Source organism: Vicugna pacos, chromosome 2 (assembly GCF_048564905.1).
Source record: "Vicugna pacos chromosome 2, VicPac4, whole genome shotgun sequence".
Taxonomy (NCBI): Eukaryota; Metazoa; Chordata; class Mammalia; order Artiodactyla; family Camelidae; genus Vicugna; species Vicugna pacos.
In genome coordinates, this window is record NC_132988.1 from 37,880,194 (window position 1) to 37,895,438 (window position 15,245).

At 41.4% G+C, this 15,245-nt stretch overlaps 1 protein-coding gene, 2 long non-coding RNA genes and 1 other non-coding gene across 8 annotated transcripts in view; 2 read left to right on the forward strand and 2 right to left on the reverse strand.

Moving 5' to 3' along the window:
- The window catches only part of PRSS12 (serine protease 12), a 62,197-nt gene extending 49,337 nt beyond the window's left edge, over nucleotides 1–12,860 (forward strand). Inside the window, exons 11-13 of the mRNA XM_006213915.3 lie at nucleotides 337–459; nucleotides 9,746–10,026; nucleotides 10,529–12,860. Of these exons, the coding sequence (XP_006213977.2) occupies nucleotides 337–459; nucleotides 9,746–10,026; nucleotides 10,529–10,836 (712 nt within the window). The 3' untranslated portion in view covers nucleotides 10,837–12,860. The remainder of the gene's footprint in view (nucleotides 1–336; nucleotides 460–9,745; nucleotides 10,027–10,528) is intronic.
- On the reverse strand, nucleotides 3,179–14,213 carry LOC140685871 (uncharacterized). Of its 4 annotated transcripts, XR_012059328.1 has the most exons (5): nucleotides 13,796–14,213; nucleotides 13,501–13,545; nucleotides 13,140–13,288; nucleotides 5,328–5,429; nucleotides 4,234–4,361 (listed from the first exon to the last, which is right to left on the reverse strand). It is a non-coding gene; the product is annotated as an uncharacterized lncRNA (long non-coding RNA). The 4 variants fall into 4 exon arrangements; XR_012059323.1 differs by lacking the exons at nucleotides 4,234–4,361; nucleotides 5,328–5,429 and adding an exon at nucleotides 3,179–4,225 and having other exon boundaries at nucleotides 13,796–14,203; XR_012059320.1 differs by lacking the exon at nucleotides 5,328–5,429 and having other exon boundaries at nucleotides 4,225–4,361; nucleotides 13,796–14,202.
- LOC116276755 (small nucleolar RNA SNORA24) lies at nucleotides 13,615–13,745 on the reverse strand. The gene has a single exon (XR_004186249.1). It is a non-coding gene; the product is annotated as a small nucleolar RNA SNORA24 (small nucleolar RNA).
- A 37-nt stretch (nucleotides 14,214–14,250) lies between the features above and the next one.
- The window catches only part of LOC116285719 (uncharacterized), a 72,288-nt gene continuing 71,293 nt past the window's right edge, over nucleotides 14,251–15,245 (forward strand). Inside the window, exon 1 of one of the 2 annotated variants that reach the window (XR_012059331.1) lies at nucleotides 14,251–14,609. This is a non-coding gene — a long non-coding RNA (uncharacterized lncRNA). The remainder of the gene's footprint in view (nucleotides 14,610–15,245) is intronic. The other variant, XR_012059335.1, reaches the window with a different exon arrangement.

A 15,245-nucleotide genomic window follows, 5' to 3' on the forward strand; every position in this document is an offset into this window, starting at 1 on the left:
AAGGAAAACAAGCACTTTGCTTATTAAATACTTCTTCAGGCTGCTTAGGTGAGGTTGAGTGAGGAGGGAAGATCTGCTTCAAACCATGAAATATCAAGAAGACAGAAATTGTCTCTAAAGGGGGTTGGAGATGGGTGGGGTGCATACAGACGCTATAAGCAAATCTTCCGTGGGATCTGCTCAAAGTTGTAGGGGCATCCTTCTCAAAGCAGGAAGGGGTCCTGCACCCTTGAGTCCTTTTTATACTCCTTTCCTCCCACCTGCAAGCCTTCCGAGTCATTGTTTTAGTGGTTGCTTTTCTGCCTTTTACTGATGTGTGGCTTCCTTTTGGCTTAGGGGTGGTTGGCCTTGGCAAGTGTCCCTGCGGCTGAGGTCATCCCATGCAGATGGCAGGCTGCTCTGCGGGGCCACGCTCCTGAGTAGCTGCTGGGTCCTTACGGCAGCACACTGCTTCAAGAGGTACGTGCCCACCTTTCCAGACGACTCAGTTTGGCTCTTATTTACCAGTACTTCCAGCCCCTTCCTGCGCTCCAGCATGATAGACACTTGGGGTGTCAAAGCCAGGCTATAGGCCTTTCTGTCTGTGCCGGCCACACTGTGGGAACGAGGGAGGGAACAGAAGGAGCCACGAGAGCTCCTGGGAGGCCACTTGGGACCCTGGTGTTAAAGCAAAGTCTAGATTTAGGGAGAAGAGAAGATAGGTTTTTGGAGGAGAGGCTATGTTAGTGCTTCCTCCCAAGAGCATATCTGAGGATGAAATCATCTCCTCCCAGAATCAGAAGAGACCTCAGGTGATTTGATTATGAATGCTGAAGAATCGGGAGTCCAATTTTAGTGTTTTGATTTTTAGTGTTTTGATGTGAGTTTTACATCCTTTAGATCTTCTTGATGTTTTAGATTTCTCTGTTCATACCTTCTGGAGAGTCAGGTTGCATCCTGAGTATTTCCGTTTGCCCCAAACATTTTATTAGTCCAGTCTGAAGTCTTCCCGGTTCAGAGGGGATGCCACGCAGAGAAAGTGTGCCAGTTACACGGCTCCTAGTGGCATCACCTGCTCTAGAATCTGCTGTCCTTTCTCCTGTCCTGTCCTTTTTTGTGGGCCCCGGCTAATGGCCACTTCCTCAGCTTGAATTTCGCTATTTAAAAATATATACCAGTGCTTGGGAAATATTGATAATTATTGAAGCTGTCTATCAAATGGAGAGAACTGTGCTCCATTCTGAGTGCCGTCCATGAAAAAGTGACGAGATGCACCAAGGAAGGCAAGCAGAAAGGAGAGATTGTGTGGAACCAGATTAAATTCGCTACCTGTTGCTTCAAATACCACAGATGCTAATGGGGCGATAATTTTTGTTTTAACATAGGAGAGAAGTCTGTTGTTTACTTTTTATTTCTTTAGCATTGGGACAGTTCAAAGATGGAATGGGCTATATGTGGGAGGAAGAGTGGGTTCTGTTATGGAGTCTGTTCAGGCAGAGAGGCTGCATGTAGATAACGTGTAATGTTGAGCACGTAGTGAGGAAGCATGAAGCGTAGTTGAGGGATGGCAGGTATTAGTTAGGACAGCGGACCTGGAATTTGTGTAGTGGACTTGCACTAAGAGGAAAGGAGAGATCTGGAATGCCAGGGTAGTGAATCTTTGTTTCCTTTCCTAGGCCTTGGGAAACCACTAAAGGTTTTTGAGCCTTGAACTATGATCAAAGAGGAGTTTTAGGAGATGAGTCATTTGGAGATGTAGGGGATAGATCTGAGGGGGGAAAGCAAGGTCACTAATTTAGGGGTCTGTGAACGAGCTTCAAATTATATGAAAAATATTTGCATGCATGCTTATATGCCTTTTCCTGGAGTGACTTAAAGTGATCCACATTACCAAGCAATTAAGACTCACTGTGGGAGGAACAGGAGGGAGACTGGGTATAAGGCTGTTGCAATAATGATGAAAGGTAGAAAAGAGAAGGAGGGAAGGGAGAGACACTGATAGAAATCATAGGACTTGGTACTGGGTAACCAGAGCCTTGGATCCGGCCATCAAGACCAAGGTTGCAGTGCTAGTTCCTCCAGCTGGTAATTGTTTAACTTTGTGGAAGTTATTTTAACATCTTGGAGCCTCAGCTTTCTCATTGGTAGAGTGAAGGCAATAATGTTCCCCAGTGAGGAACAAATGATTTGCAAAGTATGTGGAAGCATTTTATAAACTGTAACATTCAGAACAAATGTTGGGGTTCAAAAAAAGGAATCAAATATTACTATTAGCAAAGACAGGGAATGCAGGATGATTTTATTCCACCTACTAGTGGAGAAGAATAAGGTAGGAAACTGCAGAGAAACAGAAGCCTGTCTTGGGCTTAGACTTTTTGTGAAATATTTCAGTACCTTCAATTTAGATTATCTTCCCTTGTTCAAGACTCCTCGTCTTTTGAGTAATTCTTTCCCTTCTAAAAGTTAGAGATTTAGGGGTTCAAGGCTTAAAGTATGAAAGTAAGGAAATTGCCCAAGAATTCCACTTGAGGCTGAAAACTTTGATCTGACTTTTGAGTTGAGGTTTTTTTTTTTTTTAAAGGTGCATTTTTGGGTTGGCTTGTTTACGTGTCATTATTCCTCCCTTGTCCAGCTCCTTCTAGATTATTGCTTAAAGTCAGTAATCATCTCATTTGTGTTTGTAAACCAAGTGTCTGGTATCTTACTTGGCACATAGTAGACCCTCCTAAATGGTTGCTGCATGATGGGAGTGCGGGCTCAGTTGCCAGATAGTGGATATATTTAAGAATGTTGAACTCTGCAGAGAATGGTGGTATTTGAAACCTAGCTCAACAGATAACTCCTTCCATATGTCATTCTGAATTTCTTCCCATTGTCTGCACAGTACAAAATACAGACAGTTGATTAAAAAGCAGAGAGCAGATTATGATATGCAGCGTTTTGATGTGCTTTGGATAGAGTGCGAGACTTTTTTAATGTGAGTAGAGAGATAATTGTTTTCCAAGTATGTTATATATCCATCTGACTTAGTCTGTAACCTTTACCAGATTTCATAGACTTGTTTTGAAGTGCCTAAGGAGGCTACAGCTCACATCTTTATTGCAGTAAGTTTATTGAAAGCCATAAAGACAGTTAGTTACCAGTGATTAGAACAAGCTCCAAATTTTGTCTTCTGGGTTCAGGGACTTTAGATTAAAACAACCCTCCTTTAATCAATCATCAGAAACTCTGGAATTTGCAAAACTAGATAGATTTCCTCTGGAACTGTAGACACTGTAGTGCAGAAGCTGTGAAGTCAGGTTCTGAGAGGTTACCTTTCTTTTAGATTTCTCGGGAGTCTAACTTAAGGCCCACTGGTAGGGGATTTAGATTTCACATTTTGCAATTAGCTCTCTCACTCCCTTTTTCTTTCTATGTGTATGTCTACTGCTTTAACTGGACTTCAATGCATAAAGCAGTTTCTTGTTCATCGGGATTGCTTTGGTGCCTAATTCTTGCAGCGATGATATAGACCAGTCCTCCTGAACAGCCATTTCTGAACAATAAGGCGTAGATTCCCGTCACCCTCTGTGTTGTTTTAGTCTGTGGGCTAACAGTTTTTTAGGTTTATTTGTTTTCCCTTTGTAGAGTAGTCACTCTTTTATGTAATCCTATCAGAACAATGTAGGAATGACGGCCTGGGGAGGATGAACTCAGAAGACAGTTAGTCACACCCACTGTCTTGTTACAGTCATCGTCTATAGAGTACTCTCTTTCTAGGATGAGGGTTCTTTATTGGAAGGCTCACGGAGTTCTAGGAATCCAGCTCTATGTTCATAGATTTCATATACTGTGAGGTGTCCAAAGCATTCATTTATGCCAACTTCTTTTTTTTTTTTAATTTTAGGGCTAAACTTTAATAGAATGTGAAAGTTTGAACTCTTACACATTAAACAAACAAAACCTAAAAATGACTGATTGGTTCAAAATGGTTTTATGGAAAAACTAATCTGTAACAAAAACTTGGCATTGAGTGCAAAGGCTCCACTGTTGGAGCAAAGCCTACAGAGGTTCCCAGGGGATGGGGCAGGGCAGGAGAGGGGACCAGACATTTACAATAGCAGGCATTTTCTCTTCCTCTTCTTGACGGGAGGTGGGCAGCAAACCTCTTGAAAGCTTCATCAAACACTGTCTTGAGGCCTCGCTGCATGAGTGCCGAGCCCTCCAGGTATTTTACAGCACCAATCTCCTTGGCCACGGCTGAACCCTGCGGGTAGGTGATGGGGTTAGTTTCTTCTCCTTCAGTTTCTCAGTTGTGCTTTTAGCATCCCTAAATTCAGGCTTCATCCGCACCAGGATGATAGGAGTGTTGGGACAGTGGTGTCACACTTCAGGATACCAATCTGCATAACCATTTTCAAATGTTGCAGGACCCGGAAGAGAAAAGCAAATTAAGAAAACATCTGTGAGTAGGAGAAGGGACACAGTCAGTCACTGTCTTCTTGTCCAGCTGTGTCCCATAAGCCTGGGTTCTCCGGCTTTCCATTTACCATAACATTGGCAGACTAGTTGTCAAAGACAGTGGGGATATATTCTCCAGGAAATGGTAGAGGTAGAGGTAGTTGGTGAATCACCATTTAAAGGCCTTCTCCCTCATTTTTCACATTTTTCTTAGTGTTAATGTAATACAGACTTTGGAATGCAGTATCCCATTGGCAATTTGAGGTGGAAACTTGGATAAATTTTTTTTTTTGTAGTTGCTCTGTAAATCTTGCACAATATAAATTGCTCACTTTGGCTATTTTCTACTCTAAATCATGACTACAAGTACCATAAAATGACCCTCTCTCTATGGTGGTAGGGCAATATAATTCACAGAAAAATTCCTGAATGTTAAACTAATTTCTTTTAATTGCTTATTCTAATAACAAACACCATTTTGGAGGGCATAATGTACCTGAAACAAGGACTCTTTTATTTCTGTAATTCTTCTGCAAATTTGGTCAAGAATATAGTTTTACCTAATTTTATCTTTTTGACTTTTAGCCTAGAAAACCGGAGAAGCTGGAAATGTCAGACTGTTCCTCTTAAAATTGGAAATATCTAGATTATTAGACATTATAATTAGAAGGATGAGCCACAGAGGTAATGGGACTTACTTTTTAAGAACAAAATGTGCCAGGTAATCTACATATGTTCCACCATGACCTGGTAGATGGTAGAGTTCTTCGGAACATGGTCTTCGGTGATTTATGCATCATGACACCAATCATGCTAAAACCATTTCCCCAACACACACTACATATATATAGTGGACAGTGCAAGGTTCTGCAGAGGTCACTGCTCCCTAAGCAACTGGAACCACTTACACAAGCAACTTCAGTCAACTGCTTTTTGAGTTTCATCCAGGCAACAGAGAAAAACAGATTCTAGTAGTAGCAGATGTGCACTGGCTTTTTGTAGAGATGAATCTATGTAGAGAAATCATATAGAGATAATGACCCTGCAGCCTGAATTAACTCTTCTATTTTTAATTCTAGAAATGTTTGTTGTTGTTTATTTTAACTCTAAACTCTCAGAGAAGTTGGGATAGTGGATTTTACTAACTGCTGTGTCTCAAATCCTCCTTGCTCAGCCTTGTCTGGGAATTTCATCCAATTTTTATCTGAGGAGGAGTTGAAGGCATTTCAGCAAAGCAAACAACTGAATGGTATGTCAGCCAGAACCTGAAATGTTTGTTTTAGAAGAATTTTTGAATATAATAAAGGCTATCAAAACAACACAAGCTCAACCAGGAAGACCCTAAAATACATTGAAAAAGAGGATACCCTGATATGTTTTCCTGAGAACCCTAGAACCTTAGTAAGTGCTTTCAAGTCCACAGCCATACGGGGAACCTCAGCCAAAGTCTTATCCTTGAAGTGAATAATCACACCCACTAGGAGAGGTGACACGAGAAGACAAATACTTGGTTAGCAAACTCATCCTGTCTTGCTCTTCAAATTCCAAGCGTAAATCTAGTCTGAGAACAACTGGAGTGAAAGGAGTGTGGGAATCACTGCTTAGGTTTAGCTGGTCCGTTTCCTTAACTCAGGACAACTTTAAAAGTATAGATAGATACTAATAAGGAAGTTCATTTGACAAGAATGGTGCACTTTTCTTTCTTGTCAGGCAAATATTTTACTTTTATTCTCAGTTTAATATCAACTTCTGATTGGTGGGCATATTAATACGGGGGCATACTAAAAAAATAACTGCTGAAATCTGCTTGATCTGAGAATGCAGTATATGTATGGAATGCGTATGGTGTTTGCGTTTTTACAGTCTATTTGTAGTCTCTCAGGATGCTCACTTCACCCTGTGAAATTCCAGGCATGACGGGGCAGGAGTTATGCCCGTGCCTTTGAGTCTTTGGTTCAGTGGTTCTCAAGCCTGACTGTGAATCTGAATCACCTATGGCCCTACGTCAGCCCTATCAATTTAATATTCTCAGAGTTTGTGTGGCTTGGACATCTGTACCCTTAAAAGTAGTACAGGTGATTCTGATGAACAGCCAGCATTGATGAGAACATTGTATCTCTATGGGGGCTTTTTTTTTTTAATACAAACTTTTGTGATGGTGTTGTTATAACTTGGTGAGGAAGTGTCTTTTAGTTAAGTTAGGGATGAGAGCGTATGTATGTGGACATACGTGTCTTCCAAAAGAAGTCATCTAATATACATTCCTTAGGAGCTTTCTCTGTGCCAAGCAGTTTGATTGGTGCTGAGGATACAAAAGTGAGCACAACACAGTCCTTACACTTTTGGAGCGTTTAACTGGGGAGACCTGACATCTTAACAAGTCCTAGAAACTTTTATAAATGCTATGACGGTGCTACTGGGAGTGTCCAAAAGAAGGACTGGCCAGTGTTCAGGCAGGGCAGGAAGAGCCTCCCAGGAGATCTTGAGACTTAAAAAATAAAATCAGTTTTTGCCAGATTAGGAAGGGGGTGGTAATACTGCCAATAGTTTGAATAAGGACAGGTTTGTGAGACACTTCTTCAAGCCACTAAAATGACATAAAATGACAGGAGCACAGAGACCAGGGTGGTATCAGAGAGGTGGACAAGGGCCATTCTTGGATGGATTTGTATATCATTTAAGGAGTTCAAACTTTAAGGATGGCTTGAAAAAGTTAAACCTTGAAGAAGCAAGGCCATTGAGCAGACTGTTGCAGTAATCCAAGCATGAAGTGACATTAAGGCAAGATTGTCCAAGACTTTAAAACTGGCATATTTAAGAAAATAAATTTCGTTGCTGTGGTAACATCCTATTTCTTTGTTCACTGGCTAAAGACCCAATATTTTGATAATGTAGGAAATATTTATACAGCCAGTTTAGATGCAAGGATTATTTTAGCTAAATGTCACAGCTTTTTCAAAGAATGGAAAATATTGTTGCAATAAACTTTTTTTTTAGCTAAACAGTAATGTAATTATCTCCAAGGATATAAAAAGTTAACATATAAAGGGAACGTCTCATAACTCAAGCTTAGTTACAAGCAATCTAAGAGTCTGCATTAAAGAAACATAATAAAATAGGATGCCTAGCTAATGCCAAACTATTTCTCTAGGCCAGTGCTGTCTAGTAGAAATATGATGTGAGCCACAAACACAAATCATGTATGTTAACTGTAAATTTTCTAGCAGCTACCTTAAAAGATAAAAAAACCAAATGGATGAAATTAATATTAATGATATATTTAACTCAGTATATCCAAAATATTATCATTGCAAAATATAATATAGAAATTGAAGTATTTGATATTCTTATCTATTTAGTTATCTATAAAACATATTTTATATTCTTTTTTCATACTGAGTATTCAAAACTGTGTGTAGTTAAGAAAATCACTTTTTATGTTGCAATGTTGCCAGAACCCCACCTAGGGCTTAGAACTTACAACTTCCAGTAATATTATAGGAGTAAATGAAAGGTTTTATTTAGACTAGGCAGTCACTAGAAAATTTCAGCTTTTGAATACCACTTCTCCAAATTCACATTCAAGTACAGGCCTTATATCCAGTAGAAGACACTGAAGTTTTGATTAAAAAAAATTAAGATGAGAGCTGTTACATGTATGTTTGTCCCTTTCAACAGTCGGATGCTAGCAGAAAGTAGGTGGTGAGTTGATGAAAACAGAGTCGGAGTTTTGGTAGATAAAAGGAAGGACTGAGTGTTTGCAAAACAGTGATTGTGGACTCCAAGCCTGGTAAGAAGGGTGTGAGAGTGAGATTGAAATGGAACAACTGGTGGGGTGGAAAGACTTAAGTCCAATGGGGCCGAAGAACCGTAGAGTTGTAAAACTGTGAAGATAAGAGGTAGTCAGTCAAGTTTGAGATGCTTGAAATTGAGACTTTATAGATTTGTAGTATTTGCTGAATATTAGCTCTAGGTGGGGGGCTGAATGAATACACTCCCTGTAGCTCAGGAAGTTAGGGAGCTGAAAGGGAGAAGTGTTGGGAATTAAGTCATTGAGAATGTTTTGAGTAGTGGTAGAGGGGGCTTGCTCCCTTAGCAAGGGGCTGTACTCTTCAGGGAGAAAGAGGAAGTGATCAGGAGGTGGGCTGCATTATGCATTCTAGGTTGGTGGTTCTCAGCTGGGGACAATTTGCAGCCTACGGGACATCTGTCAATGTCTGGAGACATGTTTAGGGGGTGTGTGTGTATATTCGAGTGTGCACGCTACTGAGGGATGCTTCTAAACATCCTGCAGTGCACCAGACAGTCCCCTACCACCAAGAGTAATCTGGTCTCTGATGTCAGTAGTGCTGAGGTTGAGAAACTGCTCTAGGCAGATGTATCAGAATCAAGGTATATTGGTTGAAAAACTGGCTGAGAACTATCAGTTAAGTAAATATTGTGTTGCTATTTTAATTGAATAGTTCCTATGGAGAAAAGACACATACATTAAAAATATACATTCGTCCATTCATTCATTCACTAAATCAACAAACGTGTGCTGCATTCCTGCGTAACTGGTATCACCATTCTAGGTATTTAAGAACAAGACATACAATAAATAGCAAGTTAGGTAGTTTGTTAGAAAGCAGTGTTTAAAAAAAAAAGTTAAAGTAGATCAGATTAAGGATATTGGGAATATACTGGGGAATGGTAGGATAAACAAGGGTGGGTCGCAATTTCAATTGAGTGTCAAAGTAGGTCTCGTGGAGGTGATGTCCCAAAGAAGACTTAAGGGATGAAAACACATTGGGAATATGTTTCCCTGAAGATAGAGTTTTGGTTTGCATTCAGTTCACAGGAAAGGGGAGTCAGGTGGATTGTGCTAAGCGCTTTGTGGGGGATACAGTTAGATCAGACGTGGTTTCTGCCCTCATGGAACTTCATGATGAACTAACAACCTTGGAAATGACAGAAGAATGACGACAGCAAATACAGGGTGATAATTTTGCCTGTATTTGTTCCTGTTTTGATCCTTTTTCATGGTGGGGAAATGACAGGTTAATGATTACCCTTTACTTTTCATACATCTTCCACATTTGCTGCTTCTCAGAAAAGAATTAAGACAGTAGGTAACCTGGATTAGTGAAATGAAGGAAAAAAAAGACGACAGTGGGTTTAGAGGATGAGGGCGAGAGCAGAGAAATGGAAAGAAAGGTTAAACTTATAAAAGGGGTTAATGATTTGGAAGAGAGCCTTCCAAGTATCTCTGTTAACCTTCCTGGCTGACAATGACAGATTTTCAGCCTCTGAAACAAGCCTCCCGTTTGCTCTCTCTGCCCTTCAGGTACGGCAACAGCACTAGGAACTATGCTGTCCGGGTTGGGGATTATCACACTCTGGTGCCGGAGGAGTTTGAAGAAGAGATCGGAGTTCAGCAGATTGTGATTCACCGGGCGTATCGACCGGACAGCAGTGACTACGACATCGCGCTGGTTAGACTGCAAGGACCAGAAGAGCAGTGCGCCAGGTTCAGCAGCCATGTTTTGCCGGCCTGTTTGCCACTCTGGAGAGAGAGGCCACAGAAAACAGCCTCCAATTGTTACATAACAGGATGGGGAGACACAGGTAACATAAATAACACAAAGGAACAAAGATCTGGGCACCTTTCTGTGTCCTGGGTTATCCACATATTTGGGTGTCCAATGGATAGCAAAATCTTTAAGGGATTTAGGCTTAGTTTGGAAATTCTGCCTAGCAAGATGCATACATGGAATTTGGATTTGTATCCTGAGGGCACTGTTGTTCCCATTAGAGCTCAGGCCCTACCCCTACCAGCAGCCTGGCTGTCACATTTTAAAAAGGTTTCCCAGATGACTTTGATGTAGCTATCCCAACAAAGGGCTTTGGGTTTTTTGGTAATGGAGCTCTTTATCAAACTAAATCTTATGGAGGATTCCTAAATAATGAATAGACGAAAGCAGAGCTGCTGAGGTTTAAGTGGAGGAATCCAACCCACTTGGGTTTTCTCCTTCACAACCCCCCACCATCCCTGAGGAGTATAGTGTTCAGCTCATGTGTGTCAGGCAACTTCAGCTGGAATCTGACTCACTTTATTGCGTCTGTATAGGACGAGCCTACTCAAGAACTCTACAACAAGCAGCCATCCCCTTACTTCCGAAGCGGTTTTGCGCACACCGTTATAAGGGCCGGTTCACAGGAAGGATGCTCTGTGCTGGAAACCTCCATGAACACAAACGCGTGGACAGCTGCCAGGGAGACAGTGGAGGACCACTCATGTGTGAACGTTCAGGAGAGAGCTGGGTTGTGTATGGGGTGACCTCCTGGGGGTATGGCTGTGGAGTCAAGGATTCCCCTGGTGTTTACACAAAAGTGTCAGCCTTTGTACCTTGGATAAAAAGTGTCACCAAACTGTAAATCCTTCAAGGAAACCTCAGTAATATTTGAAGAGTCTGTTGGAGAGTTTTCAACATTAGCAGTCAGAGATACCAACTAATGGGAACTGAGATCCATGTCTGTGTTGTGATAAGTTATGTACCCTTTGCTGCTTTTAAGAATTTGTGAACATTTTGGTTACAGATACCTCAGTGTAGTACCAATTATCCTGAAAGTAGCATTGTTGCCTACACAAACTAGTTTCAAACAAGACTAAACCCATTATTCTCATTCGAGTCTTGTCTCTTTCTCAGCATCTCCCACACATTACTGTATACTGATTGTACAGTAAGGCTGTTTTTACATCTGTGAATTGAGAACTCCCTTCATAATGGAATCGATATATATTCATATTAAGAGCTCACATTTGATTAAAAAAATACTCTTACTACACTCAAAATAAGAGGGACTGTTTTCCTGTTTAATTTTTGAGCTCAGTTTTTTCAAAAGGCTGACAAGAAATCTACACGCTGGGTTTCTCTAGCCTTTGTCAGGTGAGGAAATCAAGGGCCAAAAAGGTAAAGGAATTCCATTATAAACCTAGACTAGAACAGGATCAGTGTCACAAAACATTCCTGAATGAAACCTTTGTACCAAGCACTATAGCAAACAGAACATTCTAGCCACCTTCTATGTTGCTGGTAAAATTTAGAAAAATTCTGGTAACAAAATAAAAGAATAATGCCTTCAAGTTGTTAAATACACAGCCTAACTTATCCACCTTATTTGCCAGCATCATTTGCTGATTACTTTTAATCACTTCAAATTTTATAGCTTAGTAAAGCAAGTATTTCCTTAGCAGCTGCCATTTTCCAGACTATGATACAAGAGTGCCATCTATTGCAACTTTCGGGTAACTGACTTCAACCTGCAGATTTCCCAAGACTATTCTGGTACAGTCCCATCTAATAAAAATACACCTTTAAAAATGCTTTACCTGCCTGGATAGTGGGGAAAGCTCTAAAATAACTTAATTCATATAATGTGCTAGGCAATGCATTGGGTGGCCATGAACCTCGTTGGCAATTTGCCAAGATTTTATACTACCCCTGGTTTGCAAAAGCTTAAGAGGTCAAGGTGAGGCAGCTGATGGAAGGCTTTGAATCCAAGCTCCAGAACAGGAAGGAGCCCCAATGCCGACAGCGGTGTTCCCCCAACTCCCTCACAACAGTTCTGTCCTAAGGGAAATTGTGCACCTCTACAGGGCCATTCTTGGTAGCAGTGCAGTCTGCCCAAATATAGAAGATAAGCCCCTTGGGATACTTGAGTAATCCTCCTCAGAGGTGAGAATGATTCCTAATATCTTATATCCGTCCCAAAATCCCAGATAATTTCAAACAATTTTTGTATATCTAAATTATAGATGCGTAAAAATACGTAAAGAGGTGAGTGCAAACTAACATTAAGACGGGTTACACAATCCTCTTAAATGGCTAATCCACCATGGAGGGACTTCACCTCTTTCCTTTCTGCAAATTGTGTCCTTTTTGTAAATTTATAGCTTTATAAAAAACTGGTGCTAACCTAAAAGTGCTTTATAGGTTACCTCTTACAGAACTGTAATACTATGCCAGGTAAAATAGCATGAAAATGTTTGTGAAAGCTCATGAATCTGATAAAGGATAAACTTTGTAAGAATTTGCCTCTAGACTTATTGAGGGGTGCACACTTGCACAAGGGCTTGGGAAAAACGTGCAATACAAGTGAGAAAATTTATTTTATCAAGGCTTTCTCACGGGCCACCCTTCTAGTTAAATTACAGTGCTGGTATAGGCAATGTTCATATTGAAATGTTAGACCCAAGATTGGCAAACTTAAAGGACAGGTAATTAACAGGCAGCCTGCAGTTTGCTCAACCTTAAAGTAGAATATTGGTCTGTAAAATATGCCTTCATTATAGCCAATTTTTTCTTGTGAAATATTTAAGTGTGACTTTTAAAGATACTAGTGTTCAGTGAACATTTGTGTAAATAAAATGCATAGCGTTTCATGCATAGTTCCCTTAATTGTCTGTGTGGTATAAAATGACTGTGCTCTCTCCCTTAGGGGTAACCTGGTTTTTATGTATAAGCGTTTCCCCCTAATGCTGAAATACCTTACAACAATATTCATGCTACTTCCAGAGTAGAACAGAAGGTAGTCTGTCCACTATTTCTAACTATCTTTGCACTTATTAATCATTCAGTCAGGGAACACTGATTATCTATACAAATCAAGCATTTTTTTATTTAGTTATGACAAGGAAGCACTCATTTATTCTACACTTTAAATACCACATTACTTACAAATAATATTCAGGACTATACTGAAAATAGTTTCCAGAACATTACTCGCCACACTTGGTCCCCAAGCTGCTGATATTTAAAATCGTTTGGCAGTGCACCACAGGATGCTAAATAAGACTTCACCCATGCTGCTTTGGATTTCTTGGTATCTGCAAAAGAAAAACCAGCTTTGTAAAACTGTTTTGTGTACTTAACTCACGGTGCTGAGATCTTGGCAGCTATTTTAGTTACCTTCTATTTAGTTGGACATTTACTCTTTCAAATTACAAAATGGGTCAATTTTGGCCTTTCAAATCCTTAGCACTACAGGTTTCAGGTTAGCTAAGAAATATGAACAGAAAAAAATAAAAAGGGAACATACCTTGTTATGTCTTCCATCTCTCACAGGAACAATTAGTTCAGGTTCCTAGAAACATGTGAACAACAGTTAGATGTATGCCCAATAATCTAGCAACCTCCAGGTTTTAAAAGTGAAGAATGTTACTTGTGCAAGTCAGAATCTGATACCAATTAAATGGTGACAGCTTTGCCAATAAACAAGAATATGCTCTTCCATGGCTAGGAAGGGAGACTGCCACAGCTGACAGGTCCCAAAGACACATGGAGATCCATAATCCCAGGAACGATCAGCAAGCACAACTGCAGATACTACTCACCACCTGGATCAAACTGGCGGGTCATCAGGGCACGGTGTTACTATTAAATAGTGGCAGAGGCGATTCAAGATGGCCACATGACACCGACAGCAGAGCTAACGACTTCTACACCGGAGGCATCAGCTGCATTTAACCCTTGCCCGAGGGCCCACGGCCCACGCGCGCTAGGCTTCCGACTCAGCTCCCCGGGCTGCACGTGGCTGCCGAGCGAACTAAGGGACGTCTCAGTCTACTCAGGCTTTCCAAAACTGACCTCGACCTACCACTACAAGATTGCTGAATCTCCTGCATCTTAAACTAAGACAAAAAGTTCCTTCCCAAGTATTTTAGCGCACAAAACACGAACGCGTACCTTAACCTAAACTAGACGCTCCCCGGATGTAAAAGAGCGAGCCCTTCTGCACACGCTCTCTTATAGAGCTGATGACGCTATTCCGGGGAAGCGCCGCGAGGAGCGCGGCCAACGCGCTTTCTCTCTCCGCCCAGCCACCCCAACCCCAAGCCCGCCACGTCCCACCCCCATCTGTGGGCCGCCGCCTTCCTGGTGGCCCCGCCCCTTCCTCCGCCTCTTCACCTCCCCCGCCTAGCCTCTTGATCTGTGCTGCTCACCTGGCCTCCGATTCCGACGCATGCGCACACAGAGCTGCCAGAAAGTTCTCGCGAGACCAAGAAATCCTGACGAGGGCGGGCACCCGCTGAATGAAGAAAGTGGAACGGTTGTGCTATTTCCTGTTTACTTCAGGGTAGTTACCTTAGCGGTCACCATTGTTACCGAAACACCAGGTTCGATAGTTCTCTGCTTCTTACCCTTTTGGTAGGTTAATTTAGATGGAACTAGCTGTATTGTTTTTTGCCTCTCTGCTAAAAAACTCCGTATCCTTCGTCTTCCCTTGAAATTGCTGTTCTGAAGGGCAGGTGTCCAATGGTCTGCAGTCAGTTTTTGTTTTATTTTATTTTTTTTTCGTTTATTTTTGGTTTGGGGGAGTCTAGTCTCTTAGGGAAAGCCTCGCCGACTTTTGTAAACACAAGAATAGGAAAAGGAAAGGATGTTAGACCGGACGAGTGTGCGGGAGACCCATTTCCGTGCGTCTGTACGCTTTTCCGTGTTGCCCTGTGACCCCAGTTTGTGGTCGGCGTGTAGCCGCTCCTGAGCTTCCGTCGGCTCTTGAAAGCCAGCGCCTGCCTGCTCTTACCTCCCCTGCCGTGCGTTTCTCAGAGTGCAGTTAGAGAAATGGTAGCGCTGCTGCTTGTAAAGGGGAATTACAGATGTGTAGGAATATTTTTAGCCTTAGGCATGTGCTCATTAAATGCCACTTCTTTTATTTTTTACTTTACCATTTTATTTTCCTCCGGTGTGAAAACAAAAAAAGAGGATCTGGGTAACACTTTTATTTAGTGGACCATTTGGGGCACTACGTTGCAGCAGTTGTAATGGGTAATGTTTTCAAGA